Source organism: Ovis canadensis, chromosome 25, assembly GCF_042477335.2.
Source record: "Ovis canadensis isolate MfBH-ARS-UI-01 breed Bighorn chromosome 25, ARS-UI_OviCan_v2, whole genome shotgun sequence".
Classification (NCBI taxonomy): Eukaryota; Metazoa; Chordata; class Mammalia; order Artiodactyla; family Bovidae; genus Ovis; species Ovis canadensis.
This window is the reverse complement of record NC_091269.1, coordinates 41685572-41704617: the sequence shown is the minus strand read 5'-3', so window position 1 is coordinate 41704617 and position 19046 is coordinate 41685572. Positions and strand designations below refer to the sequence as shown.

The following is a 19046-nucleotide window of genomic DNA, read 5'->3' as shown; positions in this document are numbered from 1 at the left end:
GTCCTCTTCCAGGGGATCTTTCTGACCCAGGGATTGAACCCATGTCTCCTGTGTCTCCTGCATTGCAGGCCAATTCTTTATCGCTGAACTACCAGGGAAGCCCTCAGTTGGGTATATCTTTCCCTTTCTCTCTTGCCTTTCACGTCTCTTCTTTCCTCAACTATCTGTAAGGCCACCTCAGACAATGACTTTGCTTTCTTGCATTTTTTTTTTTTTAAACTTTGGGATAGTTTTGAACACTACCTCCTATGCAATGTTATGGACCTCTGTCCGTAGTTCTTCAGGCACTCTTGTCTACCAGAGCTAATTCCTTGAGGCTATTCATCACCTCCACTGTATAATCATAAGGACTTAGTTTAGGTCATACCTGAATGGTTTAGTGGTTTTCCCTACTTTCTTCAATTTAAGCCTGAATCTTGTATTAAGAAGCTGATGATCTGAGCCACAGTCAGCTCCAGGTCTTATTTTTACTGACTGTATAGAGCTTCTCCATCTTTGGTTGTAAAGAATATAATCAATCAATCTGATTTTAGTGTTGACAATTTTCTGACGTCCATGTGTAGAGTCATCTGTTGTGTTGTTGGAAAAGAGTGTTTGCTATGGCCAACGTGTTATCTTTACAAAACTCTGTTAGCCTTTACCCTGCTTCATTCTGTACTCCAAGGCCAAACTTGCCTATTACTCCAGGCATCTCTTGACTTCCTTTTTTGCATTCCAGTCCCCTATGGTGAAAAGGACATCCTTTTTAGTATTAGTTCTAGAACTTCTTGTAGGTCTTTATAGAACTGGTCAACTTCTTTGGGATCAGTGGTTGGGGCATAGACTTGGATTATTGTGATATTGAATGATTTGCCTTGGAAATGAACAAAGATCATTCTGTCATTTTTGAGATTGTGCTCAAGCACTACATTTCATACTCTTTTGTAAACTATGAGGACTACTCCATTTCTTCTGAGGGATACTTGCCCACAGTAGTAGATATAATGGTTATCTGAATTAAACTCACCCATTCCTGTCCTGATTTCTAAGATGGTGATGTTCACTCTTGCCATCTCCTACTTGACTACATCCAATATACCTTGATTTATGGACCTAACATTCCAGATTCCTATACAATATTGGTTTTTTTTTTTGCAGCTCTGGACTTTATTTTCACCATCAGACATATCCACAACTGAGTGTTGTTTCTGCTTTGGCCAAGCAGCTCCATTCTTTCTGGAGCTATTAGTAATTGTCCTCTGCTCCTTCCCTGTAGCATATTGAACACCCTCCCATCTGGGAGGGGGGTTCATCTTCTGATGTCATATATTTTTTACCTTTTGATAGTGTTAATCTGTGGTAAGAGTAACTGGACTGGTTTGCCATTTCCCCCTCCAGTTGACCACATTTTGTCAGAACTCTTCATTATGACCTGTGCATCTAGGGTAGCCCTGCACAACATGGTTAATAGCTTCACTTGAGTTATGCAAGCACCTTCACAAGGCTGTGTTCCACTAAGGGGTAGTTCCCTAGCATATCAATTTAATTTTCAGTATCTTCAGGGTACCTAGAAAAACATACATTAATTAGGAAAGATTAGAAAACCCTTTTTTTTGTACTCTAAATTTTAATGTATAACTGTTACACACTATTAAAATACACATGGTATTATGGAATTATGCATGAGCAGAATGCATAAAGTAAGAAATTTCTTCTTTTTATATTACTGCTGCTGCTGCTGCTAAGTCGCTTCAGTCATGTCCGACTCTGTGAGACCCCATAGACGGCAGCCCATCAGGCTCCCCCATCATGGGGATTCTCCAGGCAAGAACATTGGAGTGGGTTGCCATTTCCTTCTTCAATGCATGAACGTTAAAAGTGAAAGTGAAGATGCTCAGTCGTGTCTGACTCTTATCTCTAATTTAGTACCACATCAGTGGGGAGCTGATTCTGTATATATGATGAAGGTGTGTCTAGCTTAGAACAGATTTATAGACTGAAGAAAAGTGAATAAAACCCAAGTTCTTTAAGAGCTGCACACTTGAGGTCAAATACTTTCCATTTGAGAAGGACTATGTAAGTCTGCTATCTAGGTTATGACCAACCTAGATAGCATATTGAAAAGCAGAGACATTACTTTGCCAACAAAGGTCCATCTAGTCAAGGCTATGGTTTTTCCAGTGGTCATGTATGGATGTGAGAGTTGGACTGTGAAGAAAGCTGAACACCGAAGAATTGATGCTTTTGAACTGTGGTGTTGGAGAAGACTCTTGAGAGTGCCTTGGACTGCAAGGAGATCCAACCAGTCCATTCTGAAGGAGATTAGCCCTGGGATTTCTTTGGAAGGAATGATGCTAAAGCTGAAAGTCCAGTACTTTGGCCACCTCATGCAAAGAGTTGACTCACTGGAAAAGACTCTGATGCTGGGAGGGATTGGTAGCAGGAGGAGAAGGGGACGACAGAGGATGAGATGGCTGGATGGCATCACTGACTTGATGGACATGAGTCCGAGTGAACTCCGGGAGTTGGTGATGGACAGGGAGACCTGATGGGCTGCGATTCATGGGGTCACAAAGAGTTGGACATGACTGAGTGACTGAACTGAACTGAACTGATGTAAGTCTGATAAAGAAGGAAAGGGGTCAGTTTTGCACAGTGGTAAAAAGAAAGATTAGCAAGATCTGAACTTGGATCCTACATTAGAATAATCTTTGCTATAAATTCCAATTAAGTTTTTGTGTTCCTGGTATATAACTGACTTTGTGCTGGAAAAGAAACAAGAATTATTTTACAAAATAGCTTCAGGCTAATTTTTACTGTTTGCTGGTTGAAGAGATGGGAGATGTTTTCAGAAAACATGCACCCGCCAGCCCTTGGTGAGAATCATCTATTTTCAGGGGTCATGGTCACCTATGTGAAAGTGAAAGTTGCTCAGTCGTGTCCAACTTTTGCGACACCATGTATTATACAGTCCATGGAATTCTTCAGGCCAGAATACTGGAGTGGGTAGCCTTTCCCTTCTTCAGGGATCTTCCCAACCCAGGGATTGAACCCAGGTCTCCCGCATTGCAGGTGAATTCTTTACCAGCTGAGCCACAAGGGAAGCCCCACGGGTCATATATGATAGTTGATTAGATCCCCATAGATGATTTGGGGTAAAAAGAGTTTTAGCTTTCTATATTTTTATATCCCAAGGCCTACTACGTGATATTTACTTTTTGAAATAAAATGAATCATGGAAAGCATCATGACTTTAGTTTCAGTCAGTTCAGTTGCTCAGTCGTGTCCGACTCTCTGAGACCCCATGAATCGCAGCACGCCAGGCCTCCTTGTCCATCACCAACTCCCAGAATTCACTCAGATTCACGTCCATCAAGTCAGTGATGCCATCCAGCCATCTCATTCTCTGTCGTCCCCTTCTCCTCCTGTCCCCAATCCCTCCCAGCATCAAAGTCTTTTCCAATGAGTCAACTCTATGCATCAGGTGGCCAAAGTACTGGAGCTTCAGCTTTAGCATCATTCCTTCCAAAGAAATCCCAGGGCTGATCTCCTTCAGAATGGACTGGTTGGATCTCCTTGCAGTCCAAGGCACTCTCAAGAGTCTTCTCCAACTCCACAGTTCAAAAGCATCAATTCTTCAGTGCTCAGCTTTCTTCTCAGACCAACTCTCACATCCATCCATACATGACCACAGGAAAAACCATAGCCTTGACTAGACGGACCTTAGTTGGCAAAGTAATGTCTCTGCTTTTGAATATGCTATCTAGGTTGATCATAACTTTTCTTCCAAGGAGTAAGCGTCTTTTAATTTCATGGCTGCAGTCACCATCTGCAGTGATTTTGGAGCCCGAAAAGATAAAGTTTGACACTATTTCTACTGTTTCCCCATCTATTTCGCATAAAGTGATGGGACTGGATGCCATGATCTTCATTTTCTGAATGTTGAGCTTTAAGCCAACTTTTTAACTCTCTACTTTCACTTTCATCAAGAGGCTTTTTAGCTCCTCTTCACTTTCTGCCGTAAGGGTGGTGTCATCTGCATATCTGAGGTTATTGATATTTCTCCTGGCAATCTTCATTCCAGCTTGTGGTTCTTCCAGCCCAGCGTTTCTCATGATGTACTCTGCATAGAAGTTAAATAAGCAGGGTGACAATATACAGCCTTGACGTACTCCTTTTCATATTTGGAACCAGTTCGGTGTTCCATGTCCAGTTCTAACTGTTGCTTCCTGACCTGCATACAGATTTCTCGAGAGGCAGATCAGGTGGTCTGGTATTCCCATCTCTCTCAGAATTTTCCACAGTTTCTTGTGATCCACACAGTCAAAGGCTTTGGCATAGTCAATAAAGCAGAAGTAGATGTTTTTCTGGAACTCTCTTGCTTTTTCCATGATCCAGCGGATGTTGGCAATTTGATCTCTGGTTCCTCTGCCTTTTCTTAAAGCAGCTTGAACATCAGGAAGTTCTTGGTTCATGTATTGCTGAAGCCTGGCTGGGAGAATTTTGAGCATTACTTTACTAGCATGTGAGATGAGTGCAATTGTGCGGTAGTTTGAGCATTCTTTGGCATTGCCTTTCTTTGGGATTGGAATGAAAACTGACCTTTTCCAGTCCTGTAGCCACTGCTGAGTTTTTCAAATTTGCTGGCATATTGAGTGTAGCACTTTCACAGCATCATCTTTCAGGATTTGAAATAGCTCAACTAGCATTCCATCACCTCCACTAGCTTTGTTCATAGTGATGCTTTCTAAGGCCCTCTTGACTTCACATTCCAAGATGTCTGGCTCTAGATGAGTGATCACACCATCGTGATTATCCAGGTTGTGAAGATCTTTTTTGTACAGTTCTTCTGTGTATTCTTGCCACCTCTTCTTAATATCTTCTGCTTCTGTTAGGTCCATACCATTTCTGTCCTTTATCAAGCCCATCTTTGCATGAAATGTTCCCTTGGTATCTCTAATTTTCTTGAAGAGATCTCTAGTCTTTCCCATTCTGTTCTTTTCCTCTATTTCTTTGCACTGATCGCTGAAGAAGGCTTTCTTATCTTTCGTTGCTATTCTTTGGAACTCTGCATTCAGATGCTTATATCTTTCCTTTTCTCCTTTGCTTTTCGCTTCTCTTCTTTTCACAGCTATTTGTAAGGCTTCCCCAGACAGCCATTTTGCTTTTTTTGCATTTCTTTTCCATGGGGATGGTCTTGATCCCTGTCTCCTGTACAATGTCATGAACCTCACTCCATAGTTCATCAGGCACTCTATCTATCAGATCTAGGCCCTTAAATCTATTTCTCACTTCCACTGTATAATCATAAGGGTTTTGATTTAGGTCATACCTGAATGGTCTAGTGGTTTTCCCTACTTTCTTCAATTTAATTCTGAATTTGGTATAAGGAGTTCATGATCTGAGCCACAGTCAGCTCCTGGTCTTGTTTTTGCTGACTGTATAGAGCTTCTCCATCTTTGGCTGCAAAGAATATAACCAGTCTGATATTGGTGTTGACCATCTGGTGATGTCTATGTGTAGAGACTTCTCTTGTGTTGTTGGAAGAGGGTGTTTGCTATGACCAGTGCATTTTCTTGGCAAAACTCTATTAGTCTTTGCCCTGCTTCATTCCTCATTCTTTTTTAGTCAGTATTAAATAACTATATTGGGGTATTTAAAAAGAAGATTTAAGTTAAACTTGAACAACTTGCAAGGTGCAATTGCATTTTTTTTTTTTTTTTGATGGGAGCACAATGTTCTTTTCACATTTCCTACTTCTCTGGCATTTATTATAAGGAACAAAGCATTTCTGGAATGCTCATTTTAATTTGAAAGCTCAGGCTATTCTATGGAAAACATTTGGCGCTTGGAGGATCTGAACAATAATAGAGGAATGTTCAGTGGGAAGCATCATGAACTGTGGCACTTAAAATAAATTCTGAAGTAACATTTTAGACAATGATACTTATTGTTCATTTAAAACAGGTTTTAAGCAAAGTGCTGTAATTTGTCTTAATCTGGACAAGTATCTTTTAACTCGATATATAAATTACACTGATAATAGCAAGATACTGGTCTTTTGTAATATGTGAAAACCCATGTAATAAACCAGACTTATTATCATCTTTACATAATGCATGATAAAGATACGTGGCCCTATTTGACTGCTTGTAGAGCACACAGAATGTGCTTTGTTAATTGACTCCTTCACATTTAGCTTGGAGTACCCTATGAGCAAGATATAGATAGACCCAGAGAGAACATCTTTGACAAGGATCTCATGGGTATGGACTAGAAAACATAAGTTAAATACCATCCAACACTTGTGTCATATTTTATGTCTTAAAAAACACTTTACATTATTTAAACTTCATATAATCTTACAGGATAATATGATTATTATCATTTTCCAAGAAAGGAAATAAATGCTTGCTATAAGGAAATCCACTCTGGGTTGTGAATATGGGAATACAGCAAACTAGGATAAAGAGGAAGGTTTGTTGGACAGAGGAGGGGAATAAAAGGGCAGATGAAAATTATTTTCATCCATATATTTCCCCTGTAGCTTGTGAGTTCTTTCTCAGTTCAGTTCAATTCAGTCACTCAGTCATGTCCAGCTCTTTGTGACCCCATGGACTGTAGCACACCCGGCTTCCCTGTCCATCACCAACTCCCTTCTCAGTTCTTGGCCAAGAACTGGATCCAGTTAGTCAAATAAACAAATATTTAATGCTCCATTAATAATAAACAAGCAAAGTCTCCAGGGGCTGCAGAACAGGAAAGATTATGTATAGTCTGTTGTCAAAGTGTGGCACATGATTGTTAAAAGCCTTGGCTCTTTGATGACATACAGAGCCTAACTTTCAACAAGAGTTTCACACCTTTTTAAAGTAGTGGATACAAGTGTCTTTTTCTTCTCTACAATGGGGATCTTCATGTTTTGCTTATGAAAATGTTAACCATATTTAGTTACTTGAATTCAAGGTTTAATTAAGTGGATATTTTTCACAATGTAATTTTGTATAAGGTTTTGTTTCCAAATACAGATACTTAATTTCTGTTTCTAAACAATGCTCTTATCATGAGTTTATTCTTTTTTTTAAAATTATTTGCTTATTTTTATTTTGGTTGCACTGGGTCTTTGTTGCTGCATGTGGGCTTTTGCTAGTTGCAAAGAGCAGGGGCTACTCTCTAGCTGTGGTGTGCAGGCTTCTCGTTGCTGTGGCTTTCTTGTTGTGGAACATGGGCTGTAGGCACATGGGCTTCAGTAGTTGTAGCGCTTGGGCTCACTAGTTGTGGGTCACTGGCCTTAGAATGTGCAGGCTTTGGGAGTTGTGCCAAGTAGGCTCAGTAATGGTGTATGGGCTCAGTTGCCCTGCAGCATGTAGAATCTTCCTGGACCAGGGATTGAACCTGTGTCCCCTGCATTGGCAGGCAGATTTCTATCCACTGTACCACTAGGGAAGTTTGAGTTTATTTTTACTTTAGCAAATCCACAAAAGTAATACATGCTCACTAAGATGATACCACCCTTATGGCAGAAAGTAAAGAGGAGCTAAAAAGCCTCTTGATGAAAGTGAAAGAGGAGAGCGAAAAAGTTGGCTTAAAGCTCAACATTCAGAAAATGAAGATCATGGCATCTGGTCCCATCAGGGAAATAGATGAGAAAACAGTAGAAACAGTGTCAGACTTTATGTTTTTGGGCTCCAAAATCACTGCAGATGGTGATTGCAGCCATGAAATTAAAAGATGCTTACTCCTTGGAAGAAAAGTTATGACCAACCTAGATAGCATGTTCAAAAGCAGAGACATTACTTTGCCAACTAAGGTCCATCTAGTCAAGGCTATGGTTTTTCCAGTGGTCATGTATGGATGTGAGAGTTGGACTGTGAAGAAAGCTGAACACCGAAGAATTGATGCTTTTGAACTGTGGTGTTGGAGAAGACTCTTGAGAGTCCCTTGGACTGCAAGGAGATCCAACCAGTCCATTCTGAAGGAGATCAGCCCTGAGATTTCTTTGGAAGGAATGATGCTAAAGCTGAAAGTCCAGTACTTTGGCCACCTCATGCGAAGAGTTGACTCATTGGAAAAGACTCTGATGCTGGGAGAGATTGGGGGCAGGAGGAGAAGGGGACGACAGAGGATGAGATGGCTGAATGGCATCATGGACTCAATGGACGTGAGTCTGAATGAACTCCGGGAGATGGTGATGGACAGGGACGCCTGGCATGCTGCGATTCATGGGGTCACAAAGAGTTGAACATGACTGAGTGACTGAACTGAACTGAACTGAACTGAATTAACATATTCAGGCAATTTAAAATATAGACATTAAAAAGTTTCTCTGTTTGAAAGAGAAAGATAAATATCATATACTAATGCATATATATGGAATATAGAAAGATGGTACTGATGAATTTATTTGCAGGGCAGCAGTGGGAAAACAGACATAGAGAACAGACTTACGGACATCAGAGAGAGGGGAGGAGAGGATAAAATGTATATAGAGAGTAACATAGAAACTTAAATTACCATATGTAAAATAGATCACCAATGGGAATTTGTTGTATGACTAAGGAACTCAAACAGGGACTCTGTATCAATCTAGAGGGGTGGAGTGGGGAGGGAGGTGGGTAGGAGGTTCAAGAGGGAGGGGACATATGTATACCTGTGGCTGATTCATGTTGATGTTTGGCAGAAAACAACAAAATTCTGTAAAGCAATTATCCTTCAATTAAAAAATAAATTAATTAACAAAAAAGTTCATTGGTTCAATTACTCCATTCATTAAGCCATTTATATATGAAACACTTATTGAACAACTACTTCATGTTGAAATTGATGCTTGCTCCTTGGAAGAAAAGCTATGACAAACCTCGAGAGTGTATTACAAAGCAGGGACATCACTTTGCTGACAAAGGTCCATATAGTCAAAGCTTTGGTTTTTCCAGTAGTTATGTATGGATGTGAGAGTTGGACCATAAAGAAGACTGACTAAAGAATTGGTGCTTTCAAATTGCGGTGCTGGCGAAGACTGTTGAGAGTCTTTTGGACCGCTAGGAGATCAAACCAGTCATTCCTAAAGGAAATAAACCCTGAATATTCATTGGAAGGACTGATGCTGAAACCGAAGCTTCAATATTTTGGCCACCCGATGCGAAGAGCCGATTCATTGGAAAAGACCTTGATGCTGGGAAGGATTGAGGGCAAGAGAGGAAGGGAATGACAGAAGTTGAGATGGTTGGATGACATCACTGACTCAATGGATGTGAGTTTGAGCAAGCTCTGGGAGATAGTGAAGGACAGGGAAGCCTGGTGTGCCACAGTCCATGGGATCACAGAGTCTGACATGACTTAGTGACTTAACAACCACCACCACCACCACAACTTCCATGTGTTGTTCTGAGTGTGGGAGAAAAAACCACATTTCCTGTTTTCACGGAGTTTACATTTTGTGTTGGAAGGATGCAATAAACATATATGAACAAAAAATATCAGGCTCTGAAATGTCCTGAAGAAGTATAAAGGGTAGTGAGGGAACAGAGTGGAAGAGGATGAGGACTGGGGTGGTTAGGAAAGGCTTCTTGATAGGACACGTTGAGGGGGATCTGAGTGTTGGGGAGGCCAACTGAGTTAGGGGATAGTGTAGGAGAGAAGTAAGAGTTTACAAAGAGTCAGAATGTAGGTCATCGTGAGAACTTGGGTTTTGTCCTCCTTAGATAGCCACTGTTTCACATGTTTCAGAGTGATTCTGTATCACACCCCCACACACATTAGTAATCTCTTTTCTTAATCTAAATATATTACTACCTACTGACTTAACTCTAATTATTTTTACCTCCCTCTGAATGTAGATTGCTGGCTACAAAGTGATATAAATAATCATTTGACATATATATATCAAATAATATATATATGGATATTATATATAATATATTTTGCATTGTTCCAATAGTACAACTCGATGAGATTCCTTTCTTCCTATCTTTAGTTGGGAAGTCCGTGGTAGCTGATAATACTGCTGTTGGTAACTTGACTTGACTTTTGGGAATGTGCTAGTAGTAATGGGAATGAATCATGTTATTGTGAAACACTTCTTTTTGTTCTGGTCTATGATATCCCAGGACTGCTCCTCTTGCAATTTATCTGATGAATGACTTGTGTTTTTCCAATTTTAGGTTACTACACTTGTAAATTGTCCCCAGAATCCTTCCAACAGGAAAAAAGGACGTTCAAAAAGAGCCAGAGTCCTTCTAGCTTCGGTGGAGGAAGCAACTTGGAATTTATTAGACAAGGGAGAGAAGATCGCTCAGGAAGCCACAGTTTTAAAGGAAGAACTTACTGGGGCGCTTGAGGAAGTTCGCAAAGAAAGTGAGTACTCTAGGCCTGGTTGGAAGCAACTGCATATCCTTATGGGATTAGGTACTGAATTAGATTTGAGTGTTGTGTTTTAGTTGATTTGAGCTTAATTAGTCTTTTGTTGAGCTCTGAGGAGCTAACTGTGGGCGACAGCGTGGCTCATTAGGCAGCTCCAAGGCTCAGAGCTCCTGATTCTTCCTTTATTTGTTCTCCTCACACCATAGTTTAGCCATAATAAACAGAGAAATGTACACTTTTTGTCATGAAATGAGAAATGACTAATGAAGCTGAAGACATCTTTTCCTATACATAAAAGAATTGTCAGTTTCCTTGTAAACAATTGGAGATAGAAGCTTCAGACCTGGCCACCTTAGAGGTACATTTTTCATTTTTCTGGAGGTTTATATTTCCTAAACATAAAAAATTGTTTTGCATAAACTATGTATAACTCACGTTGCTGCTGTGTTACTAGTACACAATAAGGGGCAATGTGGTGGGAGTGATAAATCAGGAGCTTGATATGAACATAGGCATACTACTATATATAAGACAGATAACCAACAAGGACCTACTGTATAGCACAGGGAACTCTACTCAATATTCTATGATAACCTATATGAGGAAAGAATCTAGAAAAGAATGAATATATGTATATGTACAACCGAATCACTTTGCTGTACACCTGAAATAAAGACAACATTTTAAATCAATTATCCTCCAGTTCAAAGACCACACACACTTTCTGTGCCGGTATCGCTCTCGCAAACATGGTGAACGTTCCAAAAACCCGCCGGACTTTCTGTAAGAAGTGTGGGAAGCACCAGCCCCACAAAGTGACACAGTACAAGAAGGGCAAGGATCCTCTTTGCCCAGGGAAAGCGGCGTTATGACAGGAAACAGAGTGGCTATGGTGGGCAGACTAAGCCGATTTTCCATAAAAAGGCTAAAACTACAAAGAAGATTGTACTGAGGCTTGAATGTGTTGAGCCCAACTGTAGATTGAAGAGAATGCTGGCTATTAAGAGATGCAAGCATTTTGAGCTGGGAGGCGATAAGAAGAGAAAGGGCCAAGTGATCCAGTTTTGAGCTTCATATTTTGTTTAATTATGAAGACAATAAAAATGCCATCAGTAAAATCCTCTTATTTATGCCTAAAAAAAAACCACACACACAAAATTACATACTAAAAGCATGTATTTCACCTTTTGATATTTTGAATAGTTTTTTTTTAAACATTTTAATTTATTTTTAATTGAAGGATAATTGCTTTACAATATTGTTAGTTTCTGCCATACATCAGCATGAATCAACCAAAGGTATACATACATCTCCCTCTTGGAACTCCCTCCCACCTCCCACCCCATCCCACGCCCCCTCAGTTGTCACAGAGCACTGGTTTGAGCTCCCTGAGTCATACAGCAAAATTCCCACTGGCTATCTATTTTACATATCATAGGGTACATATTTGGAGAAGGCAATGGCACCCCACTCCAGCACTCTTGCCTGGAAAATCGCATGGATGGAGGAGCCTGGTGGGCCACAGTTCATGGGGTCGCTAAGAGTCGGCCACGACTGAGTGACTTCACTTTCACTTGTCACTTTCATGCACTGGAGAAGGAAATGGCAACCCACTCCAGTGTTCTTGCCTGGAGAATCCCAGGGATGCGGGAGCCTGGTGGGCTGCCATCTATGGGGTCGCACAGAGTCGGACATGACTGAAGCAACTTAGCAGCAGCAGCAGTGTATATATTTCCTTGAATAATTTTATAAAGAATATATTACTAGCAGGCTATTTTATAAAGAGCTGAACAATACTCCTTTAGTTAGTGGATTGATTTTATATATCAGCATGTGTTAGGAGCTATTTTGAGAGCATAAAAGAAGCAAATTTTCCTGTTCAGCTTCTTAAAAGAAACCTGGAGGTATTCATATACTTCCTTCTCCCCATCCGAAACATAATTTTAAGATCAGGGAATTTTTAGTAATTAAATAATTAAAATGAATAATTAACCACAATAAACTTTAGGTCAAATATAATTTTTTTGGTTATATATGTTATATGTGTGCATGCTGTTGCTTCAATTGTATTCAACTCTTTACAGCTCTATGGACCATAGCCTGCCAGGCTCCTCTGTCCATGGGTTTCTCCAGGCAGGAATAGTGGAGTGGGTTGCCATGCCCTCCTCCAGGAGATCTTCCCTACCCTGGGATCTAACCTGCATCTCTTATATCTCCTGCATTGGCAGGCAGGTTTTTTGTTCTTTTTTTTTTTTTCACCTCTATTGCCACCTGGGAAGCCCATATATATTATGTATGATTTATATATTAAAGACTCTTTGGAAAATATATAAAAAATGTCTAAGATAATTTGAAATAAATTCATCATTCCTCCTTGCTCCCTACCACCTCAGACCCATTTTTTCTCCTGTCTTATCTGCCATAGTATTGTCATCCACTTAGTTACCAAATCAGTTAGACTTTTTGTTTTTATTCTACCCCTCTCTTCCAATTAGTCTCCAAGTTTAACAAATTCTTCTTTTGTTTCTCAGATCTGTTCTCTCTTCTCCATTGTTAATGTTGCCTTCTGAATTTTGGATTACTGCCTTAGCCTTGCCCAATACCAAAGCCAAATGTGTTTTTTAAAAAGTAAAATATACTTCATTGTAGATTTGTTTTGCATTTCTCTAATAATGAGTGATGTTGGGCATCTTTTCATGTGCTCAAATCCGGTGCTTTGTGACTACCTAGAATGGTGGGATGGTATGGGAGGAGGGAGGGGGTTCAAGAGGGAGAGGACATATGTATGCCTATGGCTGATTCATGTTGATGTATGGCAGAAGCCAACACAATAATGTAAAGCAATTATCCTTCAATTAAAAATAATAAATTAAAAAAAGAAAATATACTTATTTTATTTCCCTGCTTAAAATCCTTTTAGTAACTTTTGAAGGATTAGGGCTTATCTTTCTGGATAAAGTTCAAACTTTTAAACCCAGCTTCCACAACATTCCATGTTTGGCTTCTACCATTCTCTCCTTTCTCTTTGTATTTTTTGGCTGTACAGTAGCATGGCGTGTGGGATCTTAGTTCCTTGGTTAGGGATCGAACCTGTGCCCCCTGCAGTGGAAGCACAGAATTTTAACCACTAGACCACCAGAGAAGTCTCTAGACTCAACTTCTTAAAGGTGGCAAGCACCACATTTATTTATATATAACATACCTGATAAATGTTTGTTAAATAAAAAAAGAACCTAAGCATCATTTTATATTATAAAAATTTATAATTATTTTTGCCTGTTTTTATGAAAAAATTTCTTTCATAGTTATGGTTTCTTTGCTAAGTCTTTGGAAGGAATATAAACCCTATTTGGTACCCATTCTCTCAGAAAATGTGATCTATTTGCCAACATAGTTTCCATAAATCACCTGGCAGTAAATATGTAAGACATTGATCTTTCTTAGAAGAGAATAATAATTGTAATAATTGTCAGGAAATGGTATTTGCTTTTTAAAAAAAACAGTAATCAACACTTTTAGCTCAACAAAAGTAAATTATTTTAAGGAAAAGTTCTCAAAGAGAAGTCTCTTTGGATTCTAGAATTATGCAATGTATCCCTCACTGTGTTCTGTGATAATGTGTGAAATACATATACATGGCATATGCTATATACACAACAAATACATTTGGTTAAAGATCACTCAGTGCTTTATACTCCTAATCCTTTTGACCAACTTCCAAATTGAATTACTGCCACTAGTGTGTAGGAGGAAGGCAGTGAAATGGCAAATGGTTCTGGAATTTGGGGAATGGCCAATGCTTATCTTGTGGATAGCAGAGAGAGTGACAGTGAGAGCACTGTTCTCAAAAACTTGGAAGGAATTTAGCTCAGTGGTGGAGTTAAAGTATCAGGAGAATGAGTTCTGACCCAAGTAACTCTGTATAATACTAGAAACATATTTTAAAAATTTCCTGCTTTCATTCTTCTTCTTCTTCTTTTTTTTTTTTTTTGAGGGCTTTGTCTAGTATCATGGGAAATAGATGGGGAAACAGTGGAAACAGTGTCAGACTTTATCTTTTTGGGCTCCAAAATCACTGCAGATGGTGATTGCAGCCATGAAATTAAAAGACACTTATTCTTTGGAAGAAAAGTTATGACCAACCTACATAGCATATTGAAAAGCAGAGACATTACTTTGCCAACAAACGTCGTTTAGTCCAGGCTATGGTTTTTCCAGTAGTCACATATGGATGTGAGAGTTGGACTGTGAAGAAGGCTGAGTGCCGAAGATTTGATGCTTTTGAATTGTGGTGTTGGAGAAGACTCTTGAGAGTCCCTTGGACTGCAAGGAGATCCAACCACTCCATTCTAAAGGAGATCAGCCCTGGGATTTCTTTGGAAGGAATGATGCTAAAGCTGAAAGTCCAGTACTTTGGCCTCATGCGAAGAGTTGACTCATTGGAAAAGACTTTGATGCTGGGAGGGATTGGGGGCAGGAAGAGAAGGGGACGACAGAGGATGAGATGGCTGGATGGCATCACCGACTCGATGGATGTGAGTTTGAGTGAACTCCTGGAGTTGGTGGTGGACAGGGACGCCTGGTGTGCTGCGATTCATGGGATTGCAGAGTCAGGCACGACTGAGTGACTGAAGTGAACTCAACTGAACTGTATGGTGTCATAATGTGAAGGAGTTTTGAAGAGCAAATGATAAGTTTAATACTTTTGAAAGAGTGAGGAATACTGCAAGTAGAGGGTATTTTTATCTATACTGTATATATATTGACTTACTTTCAAGAAGAATTCTGACAATAATCTAGAATTTTTTTCTAATAAAAACACAGTATAATTTACATAGCCTTATTATAGGAGTCTCTTTTATTCTGTTTTACTGCCTTCTGTGGCTTTAGCTAGACAAAGTGATAAATAAAATGGGCATTTGGTTACCTAAAGAAGCTGCTTGTAGAAGATAGTATATGGATAGTATTGGGGGAGAATGGTGAAAGGAAATGTGAAACTGTCAAGATCCAGAAACTGTGGTCCATGTGTTGATTATATATGGTCACTCATGGCTGGATGGCATCACGGACTCAATGGACGTGAGTCTGAGTGAACTCCGGGAGGTGGTGATGGACAGGGAGGCCTGGCGTGCTGCGATTCATGGGGTTGCAAAGAGTCGGACACGACTGAGCGACTGAACTGAACTGAACCTAATAGATCTTTTATAGTGGTACAGTATTAAATCTGGTACTAAATAGCTTTAGAATATTCATGTAACAGTTACCTAGGAATTAGCTAAGAATTATTTATAATGTCTGGATTACATTTTTTGCCTGTAGCCTATTTGCTACTTTTGTGTAACCTTTGCTGTTCTACAACAGACATTGTTTCTAAGTCATACAATTGCTTGTATAATATTTAAGGGATTTTTAGTGGCTTATTACAAAAAATACACGTTGTCAAACAACTCAATATATTTTCATTTTGAATATATGAATGTAACTTCTACCTAGAAGTGTGTTCGATAATAGAACAATAGAATATATAGAATTACAGAATAGAATATATAGAATATGTAGAATAACAATAAATAACAATAGAAATAAATGGCAATAGAATATATAGAATAACAACAATAGAGTGACAGAATAAAAAGTAGAACAATACTAGAACCTTAGAAGCATACCCTGTGTCAGTTACTACTCTCACCGCACAGGTTACCATTATCCTGCTTATTACATAGAGTAGTTTTATTTTCCCTCCTTGTTTTGAACTTTGTATAAGTAGGATCATACAGTATGTAGCCTCTTGAGTATGTCTCCTTTTGCTCAATGTTATCTTTGTGAGGCCTTGCCATATAGTAGCTCATTTGTTTTTGTTGTTGAATGTGTTCATCCTAAGTCACTTCAGTTGTGTCCGACTCTTTGTGATGCTGTGGACTGTAGCCTGTCAGGCTCTTCTGTTCATGGGATTCTCCAGGTGTCAATACTTGAGGGGGTTGCCATGCTCTCCTCTGGGGGATCTTCTTGACCCAGGGATTGTACCCAGATCTCCTGTGTCTCCTGTATTGGCAGGTGCTTTCTTTACCACTGGTGCCACCTGGAAAGCCCCGTCATTGTTTAATAGGCCATAATTACTTATCCACTCTATTGTTGATGAATATTTGAGTTGTTTCCAGTTTTGGGCTTTAATGTACATTCCTCTTATGTACATATCTGTGCATTACTTATGGCGCATGAATGTAGACTTCCTGTTGGGTTTATACCTAGGAATGAAATTGCTAGGTATAAACAATTGTCATAAGGTAAACATTCCGGAGAAGGCAATGGCAGCCGACTCCAGTACTCTTGCCTGGAAAATCCCATGGATGGAGAAGCCTGGTAGGCTGCAGTCCATGGGTTCGCTAAGAGTCAGACACGACTGAGTGACTTCATTTTCATTTTTCACTTTCATGCATTGGAGAAGGAAATGGCAACCCACTCCAGTATTCTTGCCTAGAGAATCCCAGGGGCAGAGGAGCCTGGTGGGCTGCCATCTATGGGGTCGCACAGAGTCGGACACAACTGAAGTGACTTAGCAGCAGCAGCAGTAGCAGCAAGGTAAACATTCAACTTTAATAGATATTATCAAACAATTTTCCAGCCTGGATTTTCCAGTTGACATACTCATCAGTAATGTATAAGAAATTCTAGTTGTTTTGCATTCTTACTAACTTGGTGTTAACAAGTGTCAGTGCTTTAAATTCAAATGTATATAGTGGTATCCCATTGTCAATTTTTTCTTTATTTTACTTTTTAATTAAAAACATATAAGTATAATTGAACAATGGACTTGTTCAAAATTGGGAAAGGAGTATGTCAAGGCTGTATATTGTCACCCTTATTATTTAACTTATATGCAGAGTACATCATGCAAAATGCTGGGCTGGATGAATCACAAGCTGGAATCAAGATTGCTGGGAGAAATATCAATAACCTCAGACATGCAGATGGTACCACTCTAATGGCAGAAATTGAAGAGGAACTAAAGAGCCTCTTGATGAGGGTGAAAGAGGAGAGTGAAAAAGCTGGCTTAAAACTCAACATTCAAAAAATGATCATGGCTTCTAGTCCCATCACTTCATGGCAAATAGAAGGGGAGAGAGTGGAAACAGTGACAGATTTTATTTTCTTGGGCTCTGAAATCACTGTGGATGGTGACTACAGCCATGAAATTGAAAGATGATTGCTCCTCAGAAGGAAAGCTTTGGGAGACCTAGACAGCATATTAAACAGGAGAGAGATAACTTTGTCGACAAGGGTCTGGATAGTCAAATCTATGGTTTTTCCAGTTGTCATGTATGAATGTGAGAGTTGGACCATAAAGAAGGTGGAATACTGAAGAATTGATGCTTGTGAACTCTGGTGCTGGAGAAGACTCTTGAGAGTCCCTTGGATGGCAAGGAGATAAAACCAGTCAATCCTAAAGAAAATCAACCCTGAATATTCACTGGAAGGACTGATGCGGAAGCTGACGCTCTAATACTTTGGCCACCTGATGTGAAGAGCCGACTCATTGGAAAAGACCCTGATTCAAGGAAAAATTGAGGGCAGGAGGAAAAGGGGGTGATGGGATGAGATGGTTGAATGGTATCACTGACTCAATGGACATGAGTTTGAGCAAACTCTGGGAGATAGTGAAGGACAGGGGAGCCTGGTGTGCTGCAGTCCATGGGGTCACAAAGAGTCAAACATGATTTAGTGACTGAATAACAACAACAACAACAAACACAATTCTATTTTTAGTTTTTAAAGAAATCTCTATACTGTTTTCCACAGTGACTGTATCAATTTACATCCCCAGCAGCAGTATAGGAGGGTTCCTTTTTCTATACTGCACACCCTCTCCAGCATCTGTTGACTTTCTAATGGTGGCCATTCTGACCTGTGTGATGTAATAATTTATTCTAGTTTTGATTTGCATTTCTCTAATAATTAGCGATGTTGAGTGTCTTTTCATGTGCTTATTGGCCAGCTGTGTGTCTTCTCTGGAGAATGTCCATTTAGGTCTTCTGCCTTTTTTTTAATTGGATGGTATTTTTGTTGTTATTGTGTTGTATAAGTTGTTTGTATCATTTGGAAATTAATACCTTGTTGAACGCATTGTTTGCAAATATTTTTTCCCAGTGTATAGGTTCTCTTTTCTTTTTGTTGATGATTTTCTTTGCTGGGCAAAAATTTATAAGTTTGATTATGTCCCATTTGTTGATTTTTGCTTTTATTTCTATTGCCTTGAAAGACTCATTGTAGTTTAAATTTGTTCTTGATATGAGATTTTAGTTGTGATATTAAAAAGTCTTCTCCCTTTATTTAAGCATTTGTGTTATTTATAAGTAGTTTTGATAAATTTGGGTTAATCATTTTGTTCCTTTATGGGTAGAGATTTTTGTTATGTTTAAAAAATTTGCCTATTACAAAGTCAGGAGGATATCCTCTTGTGTTGTCATTTAGAGGCTTTATTGCTTTACCTGTACAATCTACATGGATATACATTTTATAAATGGTGTGATTTAGAGGTCATAATCCACTTTTTTATGTGAGAATACAATTAATCCAATATCATATAGATGCATATAGAAGTTTAATGGTTCCCATACTATTTATTGAAAAAACCCTTGCAATCCTAATCTTTCTCAACTGAATCATTTTTGCACCTTTGTTGAAAAGTAGTTGACCATCTCTGTGTGAGT

General features: G+C 39.3%; 1 protein-coding gene and 1 pseudogene across 2 annotated transcripts in view; both read left to right on the top strand.

The window, feature by feature from the left end:
• The window catches only part of CTNNA3 (catenin alpha 3), a 1891866-nt gene that overhangs the window by 79841 nt on the left and 1792979 nt on the right, over positions 1-19046 (top strand). For both annotated transcript variants that reach the window (XM_069571817.1, XM_069571818.1), the window contains exon 3: positions 10140-10332. In XM_069571817.1, the coding sequence (XP_069427918.1) occupies positions 10140-10332 (193 nt within the window). The remainder of the gene's footprint in view (positions 1-10139; positions 10333-19046) is intronic.
• On the top strand, positions 11076-11406 carry LOC138430224 (large ribosomal subunit protein eL42-like; annotated as a pseudogene).